At 41.7% G+C, this 26,938-nt stretch overlaps 1 protein-coding gene across 2 annotated transcripts in view; it reads right to left on the bottom strand.

The window, feature by feature from the left end:
• STK32A (serine/threonine kinase 32A) overlaps positions 1-20,956 on the bottom strand; it is a 128,906-nt gene extending 107,950 nt beyond the window's left edge. For both annotated transcript variants that reach the window (XM_027605843.2, XM_027605844.2), the window contains exons 1-2: positions 20,827-20,956; positions 16,790-16,937 (exon numbers count right to left, since the gene is read on the bottom strand). In XM_027605843.2, coding sequence (XP_027461644.1) covers positions 16,790-16,895 — 106 coding nt within the window. In that variant the 5' untranslated portion in view covers positions 16,896-16,937; positions 20,827-20,956. The remainder of the gene's footprint in view (positions 1-16,789; positions 16,938-20,826) is intronic.
• Between the last annotated feature and the right edge of the window lie 5,982 nt (positions 20,957-26,938).

Below are 26,938 nucleotides of genomic sequence, written 5' to 3'. Positions count from 1 at the left end.
TCCAAAATCTATAAAGAACTTATCAAACTCAACACCCAAAGAACAAATAATCCAATGAAGAAATGGGCAGAAGACATGAACAGACATTTTTCCAAAGAAGACATCCAAATGGCCAACAGACACATGAAAAAGTGCTCAACATCACTTGGCATCAGGGAACTCCAAATCAAAACCTCAATGAGATACCACCACACACCAGTCAGAATGGCTAAAATTAACAAGTCAGGAAACGACAGATGTTCGCGGGGATGCGGAGAAAGGGGAACCCTCCTACACTGTTGGTGGGAATGCAAGCTGGTGCAACCACTCTGGAAAACAGTATGGAGGTTCCTCAAACAGTTGAAAATAGAGCTACCATATGATCCAGCAATTGCACTACTGGGTATTTAACACAAAGATACAAATGTAGGGATCCGAAGGGGTACGTGCACCCCAATGTTTATAGCAGCAATGTCCACAATAGCCAAACTGTGGAAAGAGCCAAGATGTCCATCGACAGATGAATGGATAAAGAAGAAGTGGTATATATACACAATGGAATATTATGCAGCCATCAAAAGGAATGAGATCTTGCCATTTGCAACGATGTGGATGGAACTGGAGGGTGTTATGCTGAGTGAAATAAGTCAATCAGAGAAAGACATGTATCATATGACCTCAGTGATATGAGGAATTCTTAATCTCAGGAAACAAACTGAGGGTTGCTGGAGTGGGGGTGGGGTGGGAGGGAGGGGGTGGCTGGGTGATAGACAGTGGGGAGGGTATGTGCTATGGTGAGCATTGTGAATTGTGCAAGACTGTTGAATCACAGATCTGTACCTCTGAAACAAATAATGCAATATTTGTTAAGAAAAAAAAGAAGAAGAAGATAGCAGGAGGGGAAGAATGAAGGGGAGTAAATCAGAGGGGGAGTCGAACCATGAGAGACAATGGACTCTGAAAAACAAACTGAGGGTTCTAGAGGGGAGGGGGGTGGGGGGATGGGTTAGCCTGGTGATGGGTATTAAAGAGGGCACGTTCTGCGTGGAGCACTGGGTGTTATGCACAAACAATGAATCATGGAACACTACATCAAAAACTAATGATGTAATGTATGGTGATTAACAACAATAAAAAATTTAACGAAAAAAGTCTGCCTGTCTTTCTTTCTTTTTCTTTCTTTCTTTCTTTCTTTCTTTCTTTCTTTCTTTCTTTCTTTCTTTCTTTCTTTCTTTCTTTCTTTCTTTCTTTCTTTCTTTCTTTCTTTCTTTCTTTTTTTCTTTCTTTCTTTCTTTTTTTCTTTCTTTCTTTCTTTCTTTCTTTCTTTCTTTCTTTCTTCTTTCTTTCTTTCTTTCTTTCTTTCTTTCTTTCTTTCTTTCTTTCTTTCTTTCTTTCTTTCTTTCTTTCTTTCTTTCTTTATTTCTTTCTTTCTTTCCTTTCTCTCTCTCTCTCTCTCTCCTTCCTTCCTTCCTTCCTTCCTTCTTTCTTTCTTTTTTAGAGAGAGGGAGAGTGCATGCACACACAAGCAGGAGCAGAGGGGAGGGGCAGAGGGAGAGAGAAAATCTTAAGCAGGCTCCACACAGCGCAGAGCCCCACTCAGGGCTGGATCTCATTCTGACCGGAACCGACATCAAGAGTCAGAAACTCAACCGATAGAGCCACCTAGGCGCCCCAACAGTTGCTATTTCTTAACATTTCTCTGACAGTTTTCCTTAAGTTGCTTTTTTTCTGCTCAAAACTTAGTCTTTATCTGTCTTATGAGAAGTCTTTCCCATGTGCCTGAAAACCCTCTGTTGTCTACTCATATTTAAGTGTGGAGACCTAAAGTCCTTTTCAGAAGTTCCGAGACTGTGGGGGAGTCTTGTCCAAAGTAAGCTTCACTCTAGAGAGCCATGGCTAGGATGTTGTGTTCAGAATACTCCCATGTCGGTAACTGTACATCTTCCTTCTTAGGTTGGTCAAAATCTCCAGGAAAAAAAAAACAAACCTCTATTATCCTCTTGTCTGGAGGGTGAGACCCCAGCTGCCAGTGATATCAGAACCAAAAGAGGGCTGAGGGCCTGGGCACCCCTGGGCACCCAGTATGCACTCATGTACCTGATCGATCCCTCCATTTTCCAGGAGGCACCCCTGTCCTTGGTGCACCGGGTCTTCCCAGTTAGGAGACCATCTTCTCCAGAGGATAAACAATGGTGTTGTGTGGAAAGGACTAGCATGTTTCTTTCTTTTCTTTTCTTTTCTTTTTTCTTTTCCCTTTCTTTCTTTCTTTCTTTCTTTCTTTCTTTCTTTCTTTCTTTCTTTCTTTCTTTCTTTTTTTCTTTTTCTTTCTTTCTTTCTTTCTTTCTTTCTTTTTCTTTCTTCCTTCCTTCCTTCCTTTCTTTCTTTCTTTCTTTCTTCCTTCCTTCCTTCCTTCCTTCCTTCCTTCCTTCCTTCCTTCCTTCCTTCCTTCCTTCCTTCCTTCCTTCCTTCCTTCCTTTTCTTTCTTTCTTTGACAAAGTGGTGGAAGGGACAGTATCAATTTTTATACAGCTATCCAAACAATCTTCCTTATTTTAGACCTCCCCCTTCACCTGTCCTTCTAGAGGCACATGACGCTGCCAGTTCTTAGGGTATGGAAGTAGAGGGAAGTTTTCGACTCATCATCTTCCCCTGAAGCCTTGCTTGCATTTTTTTTCTCATTCATAGGATAGAGTTTGTTTGTTTTGTTTTGTTTTTTACAAAAAAGAACTTAACATTAGGAACCAGAAACAGCCATCTCTTTACTACTTACTGGCTTAGTGACTTTGGCTAGTGTTTTTTAAAAACCATTTTTAGACTCGTATTCTTATCCAAATAAGGGGATGATGATCACTTTCTTCCTCATATCTCAGAATTACTTAAAGAGTCACATTAGAAAAGGATGAGCAAGTACCTTGTAAATGTCAAACACTGTCATTGGGCTTTGGAGGCAGACAGAAGCTCCTTCAGTATGGATAAGCCAAAGCTCTGGCATGTCTAGCAGTGATGTATGAGTTAAGGACTCAGGTACATAGTCCTGAGATGACTACAGGGTTCCTTCTTGAAAAGTATGCTGAAGGGAACAGAAAGCTCATTCTCCACCATCACGTGAGGGGTAAGTGCAGACCCACATGGTAGATACCTGTAATGGTTGAACTCAAAGAGTTCTCTCTCAGCAAGTCCACTCCTAGGTATATCCACCAAAGCACTGAAAGCAGGGACTCAAACAGATACTTGTACACTCAACTAATGTTGAGTGTTCATGCAGCATTATCCATAATAGCATAGAACCCAAGTGTTCATCAACAGATAAATGGATCAACAAAATGTGGTATACATGGACTGTAGAAGAGTATAGAGCCATCAAAAGGGATGGATGATGTTCTAACATGTGCTACAGCACTGAGGAACCTCAAAGACCTCATGCTCAGGGAAACGAGTCAGGCTTGAAATAACAAATGTCATATGATGACCCCTACATGATGTATTCTGAAGAGTCAACTTCATAAAGTCAGAAAGAATAGAGTTACCAGGGGTTAGAGGGAGGAGGAATGGGAGAGTTAGTATTTCATGGGTACAAAGTTCCTTTTTGGGAGCATTAAAAAGTTCTGGAAATGATAGTGGTGATGGTTGCACATATTGTGAATACCACTGAGTTGTATACTTAAAAATATTTAAAATGACAAATTTTATGTGGTATTTTTCCAGAATAAAAAAATTCTTTAAAAAAGTCAGTTTTCAACAAATGCTGCAAAATCCTTCACACCTCATTCAAGTTTATTTATCATTTATTTATTTATTACATAATATACTTAATCCTGTCTAAATAGACCAACCAAACTGCTTTGAGTATTATTTTATATACAATAATTTAATACTCCAAAATAAGTATCTCTTCCTTCTGATCACCCAAATATTTTTCAGGATTAAACAACTATTCAACATCACAAAAAAGCAACTGCACTCTGAGAATTCCTTTGTATCTTAGAACTTAGGTATGTTTAAAACTGTACATTTAAATAAATCATAGTATGTCCATGTTGCAGAATTTCATGGACACTAAATTATACTTTTAGGGGGCGCCTGAGTGGCTCAGTAGGTTAAGCGTCTGCCTTCGGCTCAGGTCATGATTTCAGGGTCCTGGGATCGAGTCCCATGTTGGGCTCCCTGCTCAATGGGGAGTCTGCTTCTCTCTCTCCCCACCTCCTCCTGCTCGTGTTCTCTCTCTCTCAAATAAATAAATAAAATCTTTAAAAAAATAAATTATACTTTCAAGAATCAACAAATTTTACACAACTGGGATAAGCTACTCACAATGTAAGTGAAAATGAAGATACGGATGTATACAGTGCATCATCTCAAATACATCAGAAGCCTTTTATACACAGGGAAGAAAGATAAGACTATTAATGTATTCATTTATTCAACAAGGAGGTACTGAGGATATAAAAGTGAACAAAACAGACAAAATCCCTGTTCTCATGGAGTTTTTTTTTCTAGTGATAGGAAAAAACAACAAAACAAGTCAGTCAATTAAAACAACAAATATGAAGAAAAGCATAGTGAGTGAGAGGGATGAGGGATGCCAGAAAGGATGCAGGATGGAGATTGCAAAGGCAAACTCCCTAAAATGTTATCAGTGGTTACCAATGCGTTGAGGCATTATGGGTAATTATTTCTTCCTAATTATATTTTCCAAGCTTTCTATAGCTCAGATGTACTAATTTTATAGGTATAAAATGTGCTTTTAAATGCACATTTAAATACATACTTCCTTTTTTTTAAATACATACTTCTTAAAAACAGCTGCAATAATGTTCATCTGTCTTTATGTTAGATACCCCCACAAAATGTGAACCATAGGGAATATTGGGACCATAGTCTTGGATAGAAACCCAGTGAGGAAAGCAAGCCAATTCCAGTTGACAATTAGGAATTAAGAATTAAACAAATTTTCTTAATGTTTAACGAAGCCTGAGTTTAGAATATTTTCTCTGGTAATTTATATATGCCCTGGACAGAAAATGAAAAAGTTATCAAAGTGGTAATGACTTCAGTATTTTGTAAAAGTAAATAAAAATTATCCCACCAGGTGTCAAACAAATTAGGTTGATATAAACAGGTTGAAAAATGAGTGATGATGATGGTAAAATGAATTGAGAAAGACATGAACATCACTGTAATTATTGTCTTTGATGAACAGAAGACAAGCAAAGCTCAAGAGTAGTGATGAACTGCATAATTCATGCCAGACAAGGGAAAGTATAATATGTGGAACCCCTAACACTTCAGTAACCATGTGGTCTAAGGGATAAGTTGTGAGTTCCAGCGGAGGTGAAGGTAGAGGTCACATTGGGCCTAGAGTTTCCTTGAAAAGATTCAGGGTCTAGCTGTATGGCTCTCTGATTTCAGGTCAGTGCTTTCATCTTCCTATGCCTTGGTCCTGCCATGCGTAAATTGCACACTGAGCCAATGATAAAGTGCATGATGGTTGTTGGTTTCTCCCATTACTCCTAACAAGAATGTTACTGTGTGCTGAGTGCATTTCACATCACTTGCTTCCAAATTGAACAAGGTGACATATTTACTATCTGGGTAGGAAGATGTGGATGGGTGAGGGTCCAAGAGACAGTTTCTAGCTGGCTACCTCCCAGACAAACTGCCAGCCTGGGACAATGACAGCCACCACCATGCCCCATTTGGGTATGTCACAGGGGTGCCCACCCCATCCATCTTGCTTCACCACCCAGACTTCTGTCATAGATGGAGGGTGGCAGAGGTGAAGGTGGTACCAGGATCGACTGACCTAGAACCCTTCCCGGGGAGGCGGCACCATGGGAGCCTAGCCCTCAAGCCCCTGTGGCATGATCTGTTGTCTCATCAGACCTCACAAATACAAATTCAAATATAAAATTGGTCAGAGTTCAGAGGCAGCAACTGCAGGGCATTCCACCCAAGTGTGAGAGACTTCTGAAGGCAAGGCCCTGTGTACCTGCCCTGGTCCCACTAGGTTGGAGCCAGCCCTGGTTCCTGCTCACATGATTTCCTAGTTTCTTCCCTTTATATTGGTAGAGAGCTTAGACTTGTAGTCTTAGCTTAGTATCTCCTCTTAAAAAACAATTTCTGCCTTCACATCATATTCAGTTTTAGCTATTGGCTCATTTCTCTGCTCCCCTTTAGACCAAACTTGTTGAAAGAGTTGATGGCACTTGCTGTGTCTACATCCTTGCCTCCCCTACACCCCCAGACCCCCAGAGTCTGACTCATGTCCCCACGTCCCACTGAGCTGCTTTCGTCCATGTCCCCAGTCTCCTCCTGCTTGCCTGATCCCATAGGTATTTCTCACTGGCCTCTAACCCACAGGAGCATTCAGCCGAAGTGACTACTCCCTCGTTCTCCGAAGACTCTTCTCTCTTAAATTTCAGGATAGATGGTTTTTCATTCCTCACTTGCTGCCGCTTCTCACTTTCCTTAGCTTGATGACTTTCCTCTGCCTGACTTCTCAATAATGGGGGTCCTCTCTGCTTTTGTTTCCACATACTCTCCCAGCCCGGACTCCTCAGTCCCCATAGAACTGAGAACCATATCCTCAGACAGCTAGCCTGGGCTTCCCCACTAACCACTGGCTGCTCAGTCCCAGAGTCCTAACTGACACCATGATTTAGAGTCTCTCGGTCACTTTATGTGCCCTCACAAGAACTTGTGACTATGCCTGGACATGTCCCCAACCCCTCAGTGCCCCACCTTCATGTCAGCCAAGTGTCACAGCCATCTTCCTGCCTACTCACGTAAACACCTATGATTCATTCTTGATTTTATTCTTTCCCTCTTACCCCCCTTCAGATCATCAGTGAATCTCAATTATTTTATACTGAAAATAAATGTTGACTCAATCCTCAGCTTCCCATCTCCCTTCCTACACTACTATAGTGCCCAGAGAACCGTCTTTCACTTAAATACTGTCCTGATGGAAATAGATCATTTTTTTGATCTCAGCCACCTAAGTAAATGATCTACATAGAACTCACTGAAAGTTACAATTATACGTTTGAACGCTACAGATGGGAAAATCCCATCACCTTAAGGAGAAAAGGAAAACCAACACTGGGTAGATTTTATATTTTACTTGCCATATAAGAGCATTAAAAAATTCAGGTGATTATGATAATGTGATAATGGTATTACTAACGTTTATTGAGCAGCTACTATGTGCCAGGCACTATGCTATATACTTTTTATGGATAGTTGCTTTTTTTATTTTTTAAAGATTTATTTACTTATTTGAGAGACAGAGTGCGTGTGTGTGCAAGCATAAGTGGGGAGAGGGGTAGAGGGAGAGAGAGAATCCCAAGCAGACTCCCCACTGAGTGTGGAGCCTGATGTGGGGCTCAGTCTCATGACCCTGATATCATGACCCAAGCTGAAATCAAGAGTCGGATACTTAAGCAACTGAGCCACCCAGTTGCCCCTGGATAATCACTTTCTATTCCCGCAAAAACTGTATGAGGCAGATAAAATTATGAGCTCCCATTTACAGACAAGAAAACTGGGGATCGGAAAAGCAGGTCACTTTACTGAGTTCTCACTATGGAAAAAAATTTCTATTTCCACAATCCTTAAACAGTAAACACACACACAAGAGAGCATGCAATCTTAGAACTGAAATTTTTAGTGGTATAAGCTTTCTGAGAAGCTTATTGCATTGCCCTCGTTTTTCTCCTTTCACCATAGATGAAGAAAAGCCTTGCCATAGGTTGGCATTTGTCCAGAGAGGGTGTCTGGGAGCCACTGGTTTAGCCTATAAGTGACACCATGATACTAGCTGAAGTTGAAGGTCAGCTCTAGAACATATCACTTGTGATCCCCTGATGAAAAATTACTTAGCTGGCTCACTAACCCTTAATCTTCCCAAATGGTTGGCAGCAAATGGTTGCCACTAATACATGTGGAGCTTGGCAGGTCCTTTAAAGATGTATTTGGGCCTTCTCCAGAGAAGCAGCCTCCAAGGCCAATTGATGGCATCTGTTTGCATAGTCAGCACTTCCTTTTTATGAAACTCTGCCCCAGGGCGTCTGGGATTTACTGACACCCATTACTGGTGCCAAGACCAAGCAATGGGCACCAACGGCTTCTTTTCCTGCTGCCTGAACCCCAATTCATGAATATGCTCAGAAGTCAAAAATACACTGGCTATTTCCTTAAACTGGAAAGTACAACAGTATGGGGTAGAATGGAGGTGATCAATACCACCCGGTTGTTTGATGCCCCTCAGTTGAAGAAATGCCCCTAATAGGAAATAAATTCCACCTAGTGATATTTCAGATGAATTACAGGGTGGTACCCATTTATTTGAACCTAGTCTGTATGACTTTCAAATAATATATATTATAAACATAATACCTTTGATCCATTGTAACAGTTGATTTTCTGGCCCAAGTATACTTCCATTGGCTCACACTGATCAACCAAGAGAGAGTCAGTGAAGAGTGACTTTAAGCATCTATGGAGAACAGATACCAGTCTCCTTGCCTGGCCTCTCAGTTTAAAGCTAGAGGGCCATGTGGATGCATATGAGAGGGGTCCACAGAACATGTGAATAAATGTTTGCAGGATGCTGTGGATCAGGGGTTGACCTGCAGGCCAAATCCATCCCACCATCTATTTTTACATGGCTTGTAAGCTAAGAATGGCTTTTTCATTTTTAAATGCTTAGAAAAAAAACAGAGTATTTTGTGACAAGTGAAAATGATGTGAAATTCAAATTACAGTGCCCATAAATAAAATATTACTGGAAGAGAGCCACCTTCATTTGTTTTCTCATTATCTGTGGCTACTTTCATGCCACAATGGCAGAGTTGAGTAGCTGTGACAGAGACTGACCTGCAAAATGTAAGATATTTACTCTTTGGCCCATCACACAAAAAGGATGCCAAGCCCTATGTGAAGTAATTCTCAGAAATAAAAAACACAGGCTACTCGAGTATAAAACAAGGTTAACATGACTTATTTTACTGTAAATATGACTCCAGAAAGGGAAGAAGAAATAGCTTAAGAGGAAAAAAATAAAGCAAGTGCTGGTCTATTGAATTCAAAATCTATCACCGTGAGTTTTTCAGTTTTTTCACCATAGAAACAGGGCTCACTGTCCCAGTTTAACAAGAATATTATTCTATCACTGGCTTTTTGCGGCTCTTTCCAAATGAAATTTCCATGACTGGTCACACAGCAATGCACAGTTGAAGCCCTTGTATAATGTGTAGAACCTCAATTGGTAGACTGATGACTCACGCAGGTCACTGAGCTGGCAGCGGCCAGGCCATTCAGCAGATGTTGGATCCTCCTTCACTGCCTTTCTCCTTGGAGACAGTAGGCTTGGAGTACCAATCACATGTTCTGAACACTGAAACCAGCTTACAGCCCTAGTGAGTTCAACCTAGGTAGTTTCAAGATGAAAACTGAAAAAAATGTCTATAGCTTTGGATAAAAATAAAAAGTTAGCATAACTTGAGTGTTATTTAATACTAAGCAACTACACACCACAATTTATTCATAAGACACTCTGAACTAAAATGTTCTTTCATAAAAAAAAGCAATAAAGAATAAATGAACTGTTTCCAAATCCAATTCCTACTTGGACCAGCAACATCCAACATCTCGCAGTAAAACAGAGCTACCTAGTATTTAACTCATTAACCTGAGTAAACATGAATTGTGCTCCATGAAGAACTCATGGTGAGAAAACCTTGCAGAACATAATCACTCTTTAGCCGTAGAGATTTCGCCTGTCATAATCTGCGGCCATTAAACCAGAGGGGGGAAAAATCAATGGGAACAGACCATGTTTCCAACAGAGAAAGAAGAGATATAATCATGACCTTTCACTTCCCAAGTTGAGATCCCCAGAATATGAGGTGTCACAACATATTAAAAGACTTTTTACAGAAATGGTTTCATTTTGAGATGAGTTTGAAAAATATCAGAATCCCGAGATTTCAATATTATAGGACTTTTCAGAGTTTTTAACATGCTAATAAGCACTGTGAATCTCTGAAGGCAGGATGTAGCTTTACTGCATTAGCTTAAGTGGATTCTCCTAAATATGTATTCTTAACTCACTGCTCAGGAAACATTCAGGAAACATGCAAATCAAAAGCACTAGCAGTCTTGGAGGTCTTTTTTTTTTGGCTGTCTAGTTTCTCCCTGACTCTTCCAATCCCGTGGAATGGGGGGAATAAAGCCCCCATAAGCACCCATTCTTATAAACCGGTGGAGCTGAGGTTATTTATGACAGATGCTTTAACTAAATGTTAGACCGTCCAAGATGCCTTAATTTTTTAAGAAGCCAATTCTCACAAGAGAAATTCTCCTTATACTCTCCCAATCATTTTAATATAAAATAGTGAATAATATAAGACAACAGGACTCACGTTTGAGAGGGGAAAGTCTGAAATTCATTTGCCTCTCCAACTGGGTACAGAACACAATGCATAGACATTATACAAAGGAGATTTTTCAAAGTCCTTCCTTGCTGGAATCAATTCAGTAACCTCCCATTTCTTTTGGATTGCAAATCTGTGGTCAAATATTTTGGCCCAACATTTTGAAGGACCCATTGCCTCTGCCACCAAAGAAGATGTAGGAAAAATGGAATCAGTCACACATCCTAGGAGACAAGTGTTGCCAAATCAAAGGAGAACACTGAGTTTTCAGCAAGTTTCAAAGAATAATGCAATAATTTGGCTCTCTCTGCAAACTCAGGGCACGGATGAACTTTTTGTAGCAGCTTTTAACCTAAAGCCAACTTTTCTTAGCTACAACACTCCAGAAGAAAATTGTCTCTTGGCTTAATTACATCAATTTTATCACCCCTATATTCTTTGTATATGCTTAGAAATACATACTATTAACAAAGCTTGCAAGACCTCTCCTGTTGCTAGGCCCTGAATTATAAACAAGTCTACCTTCCCCTGTTATTCAAGAGTTTCTTTGCCTAAATCACCTTGAAAACCTCAATGATCAGGCTTTTCAAATGTTGATTTTTTTAAAATAAAACAAGCCCCCCCCCCCCCCCGCAAAAGCCCAAGCAAAACAAAACAAAAACACTGTGTTCAGACAGAGGAAATAAAGCAGATTTAAAGAAAAAGTTACAAACATTAAAAAGTATCACAAGCCTACTCTTTACTTTCAGGAAACTTAAAATGTCTTTTCATATCATTAATCATTTCTCAGAGTATCCATGTAGTAGTTGAGTATAGGGGAGGGCATTTGTCACTGTGTCTGTTGATCAAATGGGATTATTTAACTAGTCAGCTTTGGGCTTAAATCAGAAAAAGTAAAGTTTATTGATTTTTCAGCCTACTGAGTTTTTGATTTTGTCTTAAATGAAAATACAATCACCCCAGGGGAGAGATGGAAGAGAAGCCAGATGAGATTATGGTTTTGTGAAGTCATTAACTTGGCTTCTTTTTAAAGGGTGTTATGTAGGTTTTCAGAGAATCCATGAAATCTGCCATTCTGTCAGTTCAATTTCAGTGATAGAATTGTGAATGGGTCATATTAACTATGGCATCTACAAGAGCTGCATCTAATCAATTTTGCTCCTTTTGAAGTTGAAGTACAGCAAAGAGCTCATGCTAAGAGATTCTGCTAGTAAATAATGATGTAACTAGCATTAATTGGGTGTTTACCTTACTTGAGTGTTCTACTTGCATTGTTTTATTGTAACCTCACAATGCCCCAAGGAAGGATGCCCGATTATCATTTGCATTTTATATAGGAAGAAACTGAAGCTTTACAGAGGTTCAGTAACTTGCAGAATAGGAAGGCGTTTTTTTCCCCCACATTAATTCACTAGTAATTATTTAGGTTTGGGGACTTTTTTTTTCATGGTATTTCAAGTCCCCTCAGAACACTTTATAATTAGTCAAACTGACTCTTGTGTTTGATGATGGGTGATCAGAACATGTCTCCTTTGATTTTTCTTGTAGAAACACCTAGATCACCAGTCTATGGTGCTGCTGAGATTTAAACCCCTGTATATGTGTTTCTACTAGCAGAGCCCGTGCTTTCACCAACTATGCTAAGCAGTCTTCGATTACAAAACACAAAACCTAATTAGGTGGAAGACAGTGTAGTGTTTCCTTAAAAAATTAAAGAATTACCACATGATCCAGGAATTCCACATCTAAGTATAAACCTGAAAGAATTGAAAACAGGGACTCAAACAGATATTTGTACACCTACATTTATAGGAGTATTATTTACAGTATAGTCAAAGGTAGAACAACCAAATGTCCACTGATAAAGAAAGAATAAACAAAATGTGATACATACGTATAATGGAATAGTATTCAGCCATAAAAAGGAATGGAATTCTGATAAATGATTTAATATGGATAAACCTTGGAAACATTATGTTAAGTGAAATAAGCCGGACAGAAAAGGACAAATATTACATGATCCCACTTAGTCAAATTCACAGAGTCATAAAGTAGACAGATGGCTGCCAAAGACTGGGGTGCCAGGGGGCCGGGGAGAGGGGAAGGGTAGTTACTGTGTAATGGGTACCAGATTTCAGTTTGGGAAGATGAAAAAATTCTAGAGATAGATGATGCACCCCTGTGTTGCCCAAAACTTAATGCCACTGAACTGTAGGTATACTTAAAAATGGTTAAAATGGTACATTTTATTATGCATGTTTTATCAAAACAAAGAAAAGTAGTTAGGACTGAGATTTGTACTAAAATATGAAAGGTAGGCCACAAAACAAAACAAAACAAAACTAGCATAATTCGAGATCTACTTTGCAAAAGATAACAGTAATCAGAGAAGCAGATCTTATTCTACTCAACAGCACTATAAATCTACTTTGTTTCCATCTGATGTAGATCGCCATAAACAGCTCAGAGGATGTTTCTATAAGTTCACTATCAGATGGAACAACATGAAATACAAAATGTCAGGATGAATTCCAGCAAGAACAGCATATTTTACTGGACACCCGGTAACATCTTAGTCCTTAATTACCCTCAAAGCGAATCAAAACACTTTTCCAGGAGAAATCTTGAAATATTATTTGGGAAAATTTGTTCAAATTTTCTTCTCAAATCTGTATACTGGGAACAGCAAATACTTTGAAGGAAATACTCAACACTTTTTCATCACATATTGGGATTCTTTCAGCAATATTTTTAAAATAATTAAATTGGCTCATTTAAGTGCCCTAGATTCTGGCCCAGTTTGATTATTTATATAAAAAGGAGATAGAAAATGATGTAGGCATTAATGTTCTTTGATTAGTCAGTGCTTTTTGCTGTTTTTGTTTCTTGGTCAGAAGCTTTACAGCAGTCAAATAAAATTTTACCTTGCGCTCAATCTAGAGCTATGAAAGGAGTCGAATCAACTTTATAGAATTCACTGATAAAAAAAAATGAATGCTCAGAATGTCATTCTTTCCCTCCCAAAACTCAGTGATCTTATAAACAAACAAGTGAATATGGCAATTAAATACACTCCCTTTTCATAATATACAAACTCATATCCATGAGAATGTTAAGATACGGGCAACTGTTTATTTCCGATTTTGTCATTATTTGGACTTTGGACTTGAGTTTCCTGTACTTGAACTGTTCTTCTCATGTCATCGCAGAAGTGGCTTCTTCTCATCTTTCAGGCTTCACCTCAGAAAGGCCTCCTGTCTTTCTGTCACCTCCTTAGAAAGGCCAACCCTGACCATACTCTATCTCAAGAGGTCTCTCCACCATCACCCTGTCCCTCTGCATAAGATCCCTGAGTCATTACCTTGGTGGCACTTGAATACTGTCTCAAGTTGTCTGTTTATGTATCTGTTTACTTGTTTATTGTTTGCCTTCCACCATCAGAACATGAGCTCCACAGTGGCGGCTGGGGCCAATTTGTTTCCAGCTCTCTTCCTCTTGTCCAGCAGAGGGACAGGCTCCTAGTAGGTGGATTTGCCCTTCTACTTCTGCCTGGCAACTGTGTGCATAGAGAGACTCAGAGCCTCACCCCTGGGGCACACAGACATACTGCTGTGCTCAGCTCTTCTCTTTATGGGCACTGCGGTAGGCTGACCTCACCGGGCTGGGGGCTGGACAACTAAAAGGTGGTGACCTACAAGGGGTTATGAAGGACCTGTGGGGGTGTCTGGGTGGCTCAGTTGGTCGGGCATCCGACTTGGTTTTGGCTCATGTCATGATCTCAGGGTCATGAGCTCGAGCCCTGACCTGATTCTCTCCCTCTGCCCTTCCTCCCCCTTCGTGCATGTTTTTTTTTTCTCTCTCTCTCTCAAATAAATAAATAAATCTTATATATACATATATATGTATACATATATACATACATACAGCCTTGCTCCTCAGGCCTAACTTTACCCCAATTTAGTTACTCCAGAGTCCCCCAAAGGTACTCATAAAGTGGTACCTTCTTTCCCATTTGCCTCAATACTTTGGGTGTCCAGATTTCTTGGGCACGCCATGAGAAGAAAGGCTGGCTGAACTAAGGAAAATTGAGACAGCTCTCTATTTTCTCATTATAAGGCTATCCTAATACCTTAAAATGTTATATCCCTCCCAAGTTACAAACATGAACGTGGCCTCTCTTTCCTGCTCTCTTCTCCGTGGCCTCATGCCCAACATTATCTCTGAATCCACAGGGAGTACAGTGAACCAAACAAGTGAAATCCAAGCCTACTTGTCATTTCATTCTAGAGATGGAAAAATCAAGTAACATCACTGGTCTTTAGATCTTTGCCTTTACTACTGGATAAAGCAAAGCCAGGTGACAGAAATAAGCGTGGAAAAATGGTTTACTAAGACCATTTTCTAAATGTGTAATTCAGAGTTCCCATGCAACACTTTGTACAGGTAATAACGATGCACCTTTGACTTGACAGTAAATGACTGGGGACAGGGCATCCAGGGACAGTCAGATATTTGTGTTTAGAAGAGTCCATCCAAAGAACCCAAGACTGAGATGGTAGCAAGCTTCTAGTTGTCCTCTGATAACGAGCTGTCAAACAGCTAGTTCTCCCCTTCTTTTGTAACAGAACAGAACTTATTTTTAGAAGGTTCATGGCCATATAAAATAATAAACTAAATTTCCCAGTCTCCCTTGTAACTGGGTATGGCCCTGCCCACCAGAGTGATAAACAACAGCCAGATCAGAGGCTTCAGAGGAAGTGGGCTCAGTCTCCCAACTTGACCCCTTCCCCGTGGCTGGAATGCCGATGTGGTGGGGAGCGTCCTGGGGCAGGAGGGTGAGAGTGACACTAAGAGGGGGAAGAACAGGAGAGAAGCAGGCTTTGCAGGAGCAGCCTTCTGGAGCCACACATTGCTGACATTACCTATTTTGTTACTTGAGAAAGAAGAATGTATCCATCTTGTTTGAACCACCATTATTTGCAGTTTCTTTTTCAGCACATTTACTTTCTAACACAACAGACTTTCCTGGCTGACTTAGATGCTGCTTCATAATTTTTGCAAAGTGGCTTTAGGATCTCAAAACTAAATTTTTGAGTTGAAAACAACCTTCAAAAGGGCGCTGGGTGGTTCAGTCAGTTAAGCATATGAGTCTTGGTTTTGGCTCAGGTCATAATCTCAGGGCTGTGGGACCGAGCCCCACGTCAGGTTCCATGCTCAGTGCAGAGTCGGCTTGGGATTCTCTCCCTTTCTCTCCCTCTCCTCATGCATGTGCATGCTCTCTCTCTAATAAATAAATAAAATCTTAAAAAAAAAGAGAGAGAAAACAACCTTCAAGTTTACCCTATCTTCTCACTTAATTGAGGAAATTGAAGATAGAGTGAATAAGTAAACTTCTTGAACCCCATAGGTAGCTTGGAGTAGAACCAGTGCTCAGAACTCCTGAATTTCAGTTCATCATTCTTTTCCTTTGTGGTCTAATCAGCAGAACTCCCTCCCTCTGAGAGGCCTCTGGCTTCCACTCTAGGAAGGAAGAGTGATATGGGTGGCACATGTCTTCTTCTGACATGCCTCACCGTGGGATGGCAGGGGAATCAGGAAAACCCTTGCTTTTATTTATTTATTTTTTTAAAGATTTTATTTATTTATTTATTAGAGAGCGAGCGAGGGAGAAACAGCATGAGAGGGGAGAGAGTCAGAGGGAGAAGCAGGCTCCCCACTGAGCTGGGAGCCTGATGTGGGACTCGATCCCAGGACTCCGGGATCATGACCTGAGCCGAAGGCAGTCGCTTAACCAACTGAGCCACCCAGGCGCCCAACCCTTGCTTTTATTTCTTTTCTTACTGAGCCTGACCTTGAAAGTTTCCCTTTCCTCCAATAATACGGATTCATTTTCCTATGACCCAGCCTTGTGAAATTTGTCTAGGACCCTGAAGCATGCCTGGTAGAAGCTCAGAATACTCCTACTTGCATGACTCCACTCTATAATATAATGAGTATTGATTATCATTCAGATGCAATTTGGTATTACAAGAAATCTTCTACAACAACTAGCAGTAGGGGTAACTCCAGCTGTCAGGGAAACAGCACAGAGAACAACAAATCATTTCATTTCAAGGTCTTCTATCCACCAGGTGCCCATCTACAGCTCCCTTTGGACAAAGGGTATTGGTATAGTCGTAATTAAGAAAACTGCTCAAGGTCTCATGGAAAGTGGAAGGTAAAAGGCAGCTATTAGCCTCTAAGGTCCTCACGCTTACTCTTGTAGTTCTCTTTTTTTTTAAGTCTTAGACCGTGACTCACTTATGAAACAAGGTATTTATATTTGAATTCTGCAAAATTCTATACTTTATATACAGTTATCACATATTTCTTACCATCCTCATTTTCATCAAACACTGGTGGTTTGCTTGAGGTGTTGGCTCCCATGCTCAAGTCTTCCCAGACCCAGATCCTCCAGTTAAACTCTCCTGGCAGAAACATTCATCTTCCGTCGAAACAGATCTGGAAGCCTTAGCTCGATACCTGGGAGAGAAGAAGAAATGGCATCCTTACAATATAGTGTGCCCTAGGAACCCTGAGTACAGAACTGTGGCTGCAATATTAATCTGATCTGCACCTCTAGAGCAGAATTTTTTGTGATTGAAAACGATGATTTCACAAGTCACTGAGAACAATAGGTGTCTGGGAGACCCCCCCGCACGTGGCCTCATGGGGAGTGGTCTTAGACTTACGAAGAAGGAAGGGAGCAAAATATTTCTCTAAGTAAGAAAACAAGTTTAAAATCTGGTCAAGTATATAATAAAAATATTGTGACTCTCCATATTTTTAAGAATATATTATCTGTTAAGGTTTTTTTTTTGATGTTTGATCAACAACTTTATTAATTTTTTGGTCATAAAAATACATTTCCCACCTCTTTCCTCCTACCCTGGAAGATATGACAATGTAAAAAGAACAAGGTCTGAGTTTGGGCTTTACCTCACCAGCAAACTGCTGAATTTCACTAAACGTGTTTCTTTTTTTCCCCCTTCCCCTGAACTTGAAGTTGATGATGATCCTCTCCTCAAAGGCAAGTTAAATGTGATTTGGGACAATACCTATAAGTATTTTCACAGCATAAGTGGTCCATGATTGTTGGCCACTCTGAAACTCAAATAAAGGGATGTATGTAAGAGCTAAAACCCCTGAAAAAATGTACTTTTATGGCTTTGTTCATTTTGAAAACTCTCCCTGAAAATGGTCAGGAGAGGCAGCATCCCGAGCTCTCGTTCTAAAACGGACACCAGCAATGGCTTTGGGCCAGTTACTCGACCTTTCGTCTCTAAGATGGCAGAAACCACAGTGCCTTCCTTGGGAATCACAAGCTCCCATGCCTACAAGAGCCAGGCAGAAATGCAGGTGCACACACTGGACCAGGTGGAAGACATCAGTGCCTGGTGGGGACCCTGGTGACCTGGAGAATCCAGGCTCCATCTAAAAGAAGTCACTGCTCTCAGATCTAAAAGGTTGTTGCCAAGTGGAAACATGGGCCCAGGGGCCAGATCTTCAGATCTGACAAAAAAAGGGGTGAAGATCCAGATTTTATGCAAAACAGTATTTAAAAATTCATTTCAGCTATATGGTCTCAGCAAATCTCATGCATGGCACAGATATGGCTCGTGTGATGTAGTTAATGAGATAATGTCTGTAAGGCAATTAGCACAATGTCTGGCACATAATTTGCAAAGAATAGAATACTTTTTTTTAAAGATTTTATTTATTTATTTGACAGAGAGAGACACAGCGAGAGAGGAAACACAAGCAGGGGGAGTGGGAGAGGGAGAAGCGGGCTTCCCGCGGAGCAGGGAGTCCGATGCGGGGCTCGATCCCAGGACCCTGGGATCATGACCTGAGCCGAAGGCAGACACTTAACAACTGAGCCACCCAGCCACCTCTAGAATACGATTTTTAATAGTAGCTGTATTTCCTTATATATGATTTTTTGACATCTATTCACTGGTTTCCTCTTGGACTTTTCACACATGACGGAAATACAGATTAGAGATTGAATTTAAGAAAATGTCCCAAGCAAACCTGGGGGAAGGATGAGTTACTGAAAAAGAACTTGAGAAGATCCTAGGCAAGTCTAGAAGAAAAGCTCATTTTCCCATTAGGAAAATGTAAGTAAAGACTGCATTTGGAAGGCAGACTCATTAAGGAAATGCTACTTTTCATACTAAAAGCCAACTGTTGGCAAAGTGCCCTATGGACTTTAAAAAGAATCATTAAATGGAGAGCAAAGAAAGAGTCAGCAATTAGGAAGCAACCAATTAAATGGTATGGGTGGGGGCAGGTGGTAACAGGTGGCTGGAGTAACCCCGGAGGGGATTATTGACATCAGGAGGACAGAAAGACCTCAACTCTATATGCTCTCTAAAAAAACAAAGGGCTTTTAATTTTAGTACAAAAGGGGATGAGGAAGAAGCAAGTGGGATGCCCTTAGTGTTTCATTGTGGGTCAGGGAGTAGCAAATGGGGTGCTCTGTGTGTTTTATTATTGTATTTAGAGCCCAGAATAAGCGAGGAATAGTGGGAAGACTGAACCACAGATCACATTAGAGAAGACTGGTCCTAAAGAGAACAATGATTTTAACGAGTTGAGATTTTTAACACTGTAGACCGGGATCACATTCTCTTTTATTTTGTGCGTAAAACCTCAAGACACACAATATTCACACTACGCCCCAATCCTGTCATTCTTACATTTTTCTTCACTCCTCAGGCTTTCTCAAGTAGCCTGTGTTCCTGTAGCATAAGATGTACCAAGCATTGACCTTGCAAGTTGTCAAGGCAGAGAAAGAGAGAGAAATATTATCACAATTTGCCACATTTCAGGGTGCCATCCTGATGTGCAGACAATTTTGTTCACCAAAGATCCAGAGATTTTTAGCGGGAAGGACATATGTCAACAGGAAACCACTTTTGTGTCTGTTTAGGGAAAGACGAGGTGGATGGACCTCTCCATTGGACCTAATGCACCCCATCCAGTTTAGAACGGTCTTTCCCTCTTTCTCCCCAAGGGGATAACCGAATTAGGTAATTTTCCCTCATATCCAGAAAGAAAGAAACCGTCTCTGGCAGGAAAATGGAGACACGTCTTTCCCATCCTGCTGCATGGGGCCCAGAGGAGCTACAGGACTCTCCTCCGCCAAACCCACACCTATCCTGACCTCTTGGCACTGAGTCTGCCGAGTGAAACGAGCATCGTCCGAAGATGTCTAGAGGACAGTGACGACCCATGCAAACCAACATCCTAAACATAGAAAAATCTAAGGGAAAAAGAAATGTGTCTTATAAGGACACAGAAAATTTTTAGATTCTACCCTGACCTGGCCAGTTACCAGAGTATTCATCGCGGACTCATTCTCTCAGGCCAACGTATGATCTTTGGCCTGCATTTTGGGGGGCTGTCAACAGGTGAGCTTTTCTAAGCAGCTAAGGCCACTTAGCTAAGAGGTGTTGTCTTTAGGAATTGAAGAACCCATGTTGTGATGCGAGAAAGTTGCCACTTTGATGGAACTGTTAGGTTCGCTGCCACAGGGTGTGCACAGAAATTAGTCTGCATTTGAAACACAGAATTTCTTAAACTAAGAAACACTCAGAAACACAGCAAGAAAGACAATGTGAGGAATACCACTCTGTCACATTGATTTCATCCACCTCGCTTCCTCATTTTTATATATTAAAAATTACAGGTAAACATTATTTCCACCTGAACCCTCCTGCCAAGTTAGTTCCCCTTTCACACTTCCCAAAGACAGACACAATCACGAACCTAGTATATGTTTTACAGTCCCCTTTCTATGATTTTACAACATGCCGTGTGTTTTAAAATAAGTCCCCTAAATGACATGGATGAGTAGGTACACTTTGCATCTTACTGTGATCATTTACCACGACACCTCTGTGACCTAGGCATGCTGGTCTCTGAAGCTCTGACTTCTGCTTTTTAAGGGCCGCAGAGCAGTCCATGGTGTGAATGCACCACATTTTATTTTTCTGTGTAAATGTTCAAATCCTTCGGGCTTGGGGAAAACATCCTTGTGGAGATGAAGCCAACCATCAAAGGCAGTTTCTGCTGGTTTAGAAGCTGGGTAAGAGCAATGGTCCGAAACACCTCGCGCGCTTACCTCCACCCAGTTTATTGAAGTCTGTCTAGGTCTGGACCTGAATCCCTGAGAGGCTGGCGGACGAGGTGGGGGTACACAGTAACTAGGAAGCTGGGCTCGATCCCAGACCTATCTGGTTGTGGTGGCTTGTCCTGACCGCCTGTCTTTGTCTTATTTCTCTTCCCCTTTAACTTCCTAGCTTCCCAGCAGCGCCCTGAACATGCAGGTTTATTTTAAAAAATAAAAATCTAGACCACCACTCACCTAGATCTTGGTTCTCTCTTCTCTCCTTCAAGAAGCTCGGACTGGTGCTTCCACTCGGGGCACTGGGGCTAGCAGAGGGACTCCCGGAGCGGAGGAGACAGCATGGAAAACGCGCCTACCTGTCTGGGCGCGGGCGGCGGTAGGCGGCGGTGGGCGGCGGCGGGCGCGGGGCTGCGCGGGGCTGCGCGGGGCTGGCCCGGGGCGGGCGGCACCTGCGGTTGCCGGGGCTCCGAGCGCCGCCCGAGCGCGCAGCTTCTCCGGGAGGGGCCGGGAGCGGGGAGCGGCCAGCCAGCGGGCGTCCCCTGTCGCCGCCCTCCCCAGAAACCGCCGGGCGGTCGCCTGGGAGAGCGACAGCCCCCTGGGGTCGGTGCGTCGCCGGGGGAGGGCGAGACGGGGGACAGCGCCGCGGGCGCGTATCCGAGCCGGTGGCGGGGCTCCCGAGGCGCCTTGGCACGGTCCCGAGCCGCCGCACGCGGAGCGCGCCCCAACTTCCCAGACCGAGGCCCGACTCTCCTGAAGTGACCCCCTTCCCCTCCGAGACGCCCCGGCAGCGCCGCCGAGGATGGGGACCTGGGGGTGGCGGTACGGGCCTGCAGACGGGGATGGGGAAAGGCGAGATCTCCTTTAAGACTAAGTCGGGTATTGCGGGAAACCCAAGAGAGGATTGAGAATTTCTTAGGACCCGACAGGAAGGATCTTTTGTGTCTGGTCTAGCAGATTTCCTCGTTCGACTGCTGGGAAAACTGAGGCATGGACAAGGAAAATACTCGCCGAGTGTAAAGTACAATTAATAGAACTTTTTCCAGACCTAGGTCTCCTGCTTGCAGCACCCCTCTCCCCCGGTTTTTTCCCACGCACCTTTGTCAGCCTCGACCTTTGTGTGTGGAGGTGAGGACAGGAGACAGGAACAAAGACACGAAGGCAATCCCACTGGAACTTTCCATGTTCTCTTCCGTGGCTGCTCTCTGTACTTCCCCTTTATAATAATCAACACGGTCGAAATAACTTTTTATTGTTTTCCCACTAACCCAACTGTCACACATGCACAAGACACCAGAGAATTGGCACTTGGTTGCTTTCTGGGACGGCGAGGGTGGGGATCGTGGGCCCTCGTGGAGCAGGGCAGAAATGGAGGGTGGAGGTCTAGGCTGGGGGTGGGCTGGAGACAGCTTCTCTTCAGCTCCAGTGTTTCCCTGCCATGTGGAAATGCCAGCTCAGTGTTGCCAAATATTCAGATTTTAAAAGAGAAGCTAGCAACGAGAACTTCTGTGTGAAATCTCCCATTATTTAAAAACATTGGCAAGTTTAGAAAATGTTAAAAACTGTGTTGGTCAAACAAAATGCATCTGTGGCTGAAATGTCTTTTCCAGACTCCTGTTTTGGTCTATCTAGATGTAGCGTTGCACAGAGTGCCGGAAACATTGGCTTTGTTCAGCATCTTTAGTAGCAGCTCCTAGAATGGTGTCTGATGCATCTTATTATATCTGCTGAAATTTTCGAACAAGTCAGTGGTCACCTTATGGTCAAGAGCCCCATAATTTACTCATGAAACAAAGATTTCAGAGTAGCTCTGGTATCCTATTATGAGCTAGCCCCTTTTCTCTCCTTGCTCTTATCTCAGCCATGGACTACATTCTACTGTAGTCATTTGAAACTTGGAATAACCTTGAACTTCAACAAACCTACTCTCTCATTTGCATTTGGGATCTTGAGGAAGGGATTTGCCCAAAGCTGCACAGTGAGTTGGTGACACAGCCACATAGAAACTTACCTTATGTTGTCAATACCTTATGAAGAACCTGTCTGAGAGAGGAACAGATGCTTTAAATGAACATGTAATGTGGAATTGAAGTCAAGTTCTGAAAGAGGGCAACCAAATTCAGGAAAAAAAAAGTATTCTTAAGGAATTCATTGTTTGGAGAGGGCATTCTTTTTAAGGCAAAAATCAGGCATGCAGCTGAAAATACATTGTCTTTGTGTAATATCTGGTAGTTTACAAAACACTTGAGTTATCTTCATGGCATGGAGATTTCCTACAGATTTGTTGGATTGGTATTGTTACCTCTTCCCAGGAGATAATGAGAACCATTTATCACCAGGAAAACCAAAATTGCAAGAAAGCTGGCTGAGACTAGAACAGAAGTCTCCAGAAGCCTCTTCATTTTAGTGTCCTGGTTAGTATAAAGGGCTTTGGAGTCAGGCAGTCTTTTATCCAAAAGCCACCTCCACCACTTAATATTTCTGAGATATTAGGCAAGTCACTTAAAGGCCCTGAGCCTTTTCCAATTTCAGTAAAGCGGATGATGGGCATTCATAACAGTTATGGTTGGTGGAGGACTCAATGAGATAAAATATACATTAATGCAATTAACATGGTGCTAGACAGCACAGAGTAAGCCTTTAGAAACTAGTAACTGTTAAGATTGTCATTTTAATTAGCAGGCTAGCAGGTTCTGCCCCAGTACTTCTCAGATCTGTTCTATAAATCTTTCTTCTGTTGGTACAGTCACTTTTGCTTAAAATAAAACTAATCAGTCCTAATGTATCTAGTCCTGTAAAGCCTTGGCATACCATAGGTTTTATGGAAAAATAGTGATTCTCATTACTGTCTCACATGCAATCTATCAAATGCAGACCTGTTTCAAAGAGCTGATTGTGTTTTAATCTTTTATTTTCAGTTGTTTATTCTCTCTTGCTAGTGTTCCTATTTCAAACATAGCTGTTGGAGACACTGAGGAGGCTGCCACACAAAGTTACTTGGGAGACAAACCAGGCCAGATACTTCTGACAATCTCTGGAGCCCCCCAGTGGAGAGGAGAATGAAGGGAAAAGTAAAGCAGTGAGCAAGTGTTGTCCAAGTAGATAATCAGAACTTAAATATATATATAATATATATATTTATTTATATTTTTATTTATTTATATATATTATTTATATATATTATTTATAGTTAAATAAATATGTTTATATATATATCATGGCTTAGAACATAAATATTAATACTATATCATTCCAGCCATGTCCATTCTTGGCTTGAAGTTGTCCCCTGGGTTCCACTGCATTTAAAATAAAGTGACTCTCTTTACTTCAGCAGGCTAGGCCTTCTACTCTCTATTCCCCACCAGTTTGTCCAGCTTCATCTAGAATCACTGTTCCTTTGCTCACTCCAGTCTAGCCACCCTGGCTTTGTGCTCTTTGAAGGTCATGCTGAGCCTGTCTGCATGCCAGGACATCTGAATGAGCCTTCTTTATGCATGAACATGGTTCTGGACTCCTTACCATTCAGCTGTCAGCTTACAGTTCTTTAGCTCGGACAGAACTTCCTTCAACTCCTCACCTCACGTTGTTTCCCCATGACTTCTCCCCTTCTCCCCTACACACTCTTGTTTCTTCCATTTCATCATTCACCATGAACTAGAATGAATTTGTTTTTGTAACTTCTTTGCTGTGTTTTGCCCATTGAATGCAGCTCCATGAAGGCAGGCATGGCATCTGTTTTATCCACTGTTAAATATATAATACAGAGTTGAACCAGTGTTTGGTAATAGAAAGTGTTTACTTAAATAAATAAATGTTTCTCTGTTTCTATCATTCTTTGCATTGCTTGGTGCAGGAGGGAAATACGAGGGAGACATATTACACCTCAAAGCAACAAACATTCCTGTGCCATAAATGGGCCTAACTGGGCTGTTTAGAGGGTACAAAGACAGGTGAGAAAGAATGGCTGGACATGAGGGTTTGGTGGTTTGGTTGGAGGCATGACGACAGCCTGAGACTGATGGATGCCCAAGTGGGAGCCATTGGAGAGCATTGGCTGACTCAGCTCTGCCGGAAGGCACCAGAAGCTGCAGTAATGTTTGATCTCTGTCTTGAAGGATGAATGGAGAGTCACTAGTTAGAGAATGAGGCAGTCCAGGTCTGGAGACTAGAGGCACACAAAAACATAATATTTGGGGAAAAACATCACATTTAGTAGGACTGGAGCATGAGGAGGTAGTGGGAGTGAGAGAGGATGAGGGAAAAGATCTGAAGAACGAGTTATGCCATGGAAAGTAGCTTGAAGTGTGAACATGATGGCAATGGGAAGCCCTCAGCTGCGTTAGGCAGGGAAATGGACCTCATTAGAGCTGAAGACTGCTCTGTCCTCTTCACATAAAACAAACCTTTATTTTCTCTCAGTCTGATGTGCAAACTATCGGTTACTAAAAAGATGAGTTCTCTCTTGTGACAAGAAAGTTCTTAGTTATAAAGCAAATAATCAGATCTGAATACAATGTCTCATATTCAGTAAGTTACCAAATCTTGATCGAATTCAAGTCAATGTCTGGTTTTACCTGGTTTGTCTACTTTTACCCACACACTTTTACTGCTTGCCAGAACTGCCTGAAGCTTCCTTCTAGATACTATCTTTCGAAAGACCCTCTATTTTGTTTTTCAGTTTCATTGGATGACTGATATTTACAGTTTCTAAACTGCCTTTACAAATTCTTCAAGTCAAGTTCATATTTTCTTTAATAACGCATTCCTGAAGTGTTTATCATTTGTCTACAGTGGGGATAGCACCATGCCAGGAGACACCAGGATAAATAAACCCATCCCTGCTCTTGAGGCGCAGGTGTTCTAGCACGTGCCCAGTACATATCACTCTGTCTTCACCACTCAGGCTCTGAGTGTGACATAGTTTAAGGAAAACATCCTAAGAAGTAATGGGAACATTTAATTTCTGGTGTTCAAAATAAAGGATAGACTTAGTATCAAATTACTCCCTCTTACATGCTCACTAGAAAATAATAAACTGAAAAAGAGAAAGAGGAAAAATGGCTTTGGATTAAATCACTGAAGAGATGAACATTTATGGCTCCCACTGTGTATACACATCCATGTGCTTATTTATTCCACAACATTCATTGAGGTGTGATTAATATACTCACTCTCCAGGAAACGTGCACAGTGGAACACTTGTTGAGAAAAAATATTGTCAGTGTCAGGCAGACCTGAGTTTGTTCCCTGATTCCACCACCTAGAGCTTCATGCCCTTGAGCAAGTCATTTAGACTCTGAGAGTTTTTGTTTCTTGGTCAGTACAATATTGATGCTAGTAGTACCTGCTCCCAAGGAATCCCGCAATGATTAAATTAGATAATGCATGAAAGCACTTAGTGCAATGCCTGGTGCAGGGGGGTACCTAACAATCACATTATTATTATTATTACACCGAGTATCTCTCTTTTGTAGAAAAAAGTGTGAAATGCTTCTTCATCAGCATTGACTCTTGAAAGATCATTGCTGCAAGACATGGTTACAACAGTGAACAAGATACATACTTATTTTAGGGAGCTCACCCTACTAAAGATTCAGGCAAGTTAGCTGGCAATTTGAATACAGGATGATAGGGGCATGAAGTTAGGATGCTCCATGGGCACATAAATGAAGGACACAGTATGGTCTAGGGGTGTCAACAAAGATGTCACAGAACAATATCCAAGCTCAATCCTGAAGGTAGACTACAGGTTAGTTGTGCAAAGGGAAAGGGAAGAGAGTGTTACAGCTTGAGGGAACAGCATGTGCAAAGGCAAGAGAGAGCTAGTTGTACTCAAGGAAACCAGGAGCTTTAGTGTGGAAGGTTGTGGAAGATGAAGGCACTATACACAGAGAAAATAGCAAGTGCCATATCCTGTATGCAACAGAGGCAATGCCATTTTATATCATCTGCATGACAAACCCATAAATTATGTGGTTTTGTCTTCTGTTTTCAGAACAGAAAGCAGACACTCAAATGATTTAGGTAAGTTTCCCAAACTTCCAGCTCTGGTTTACTACAAAGTCAGTATCCTTTCCATTAAACTATAGGCTTCCTCTCTGTATGGCATGTGCATATGTGTGATGCAATTTTTTAAAAAATATTTATTCTAGAGAGAGAGTTGGGGGGAGTTGCAGGGGAAGAGGGACAAGCAGACTCCGTGCTGAGCATGGGGGGTACTAATAATCACACTTTTAGGTGATGCGGGACTTGATCTCAGGACCCTGAGATCATGACCTGAGCCGAAACCAAGAGTTGGTTGCTCAGCCCACTGAGCCACCTGGGCTCTCCTGTGTGATGCAACTTTAATTCC

Source organism: Zalophus californianus, chromosome 5 (genome assembly GCF_009762305.2).
Source record: "Zalophus californianus isolate mZalCal1 chromosome 5, mZalCal1.pri.v2, whole genome shotgun sequence".
Taxonomy (NCBI): Eukaryota; Metazoa; Chordata; class Mammalia; order Carnivora; family Otariidae; genus Zalophus; species Zalophus californianus.
The sequence above is the reverse complement of the archived record's forward strand: the minus strand, read 5'-3'. Positions and strand labels throughout refer to the sequence as shown.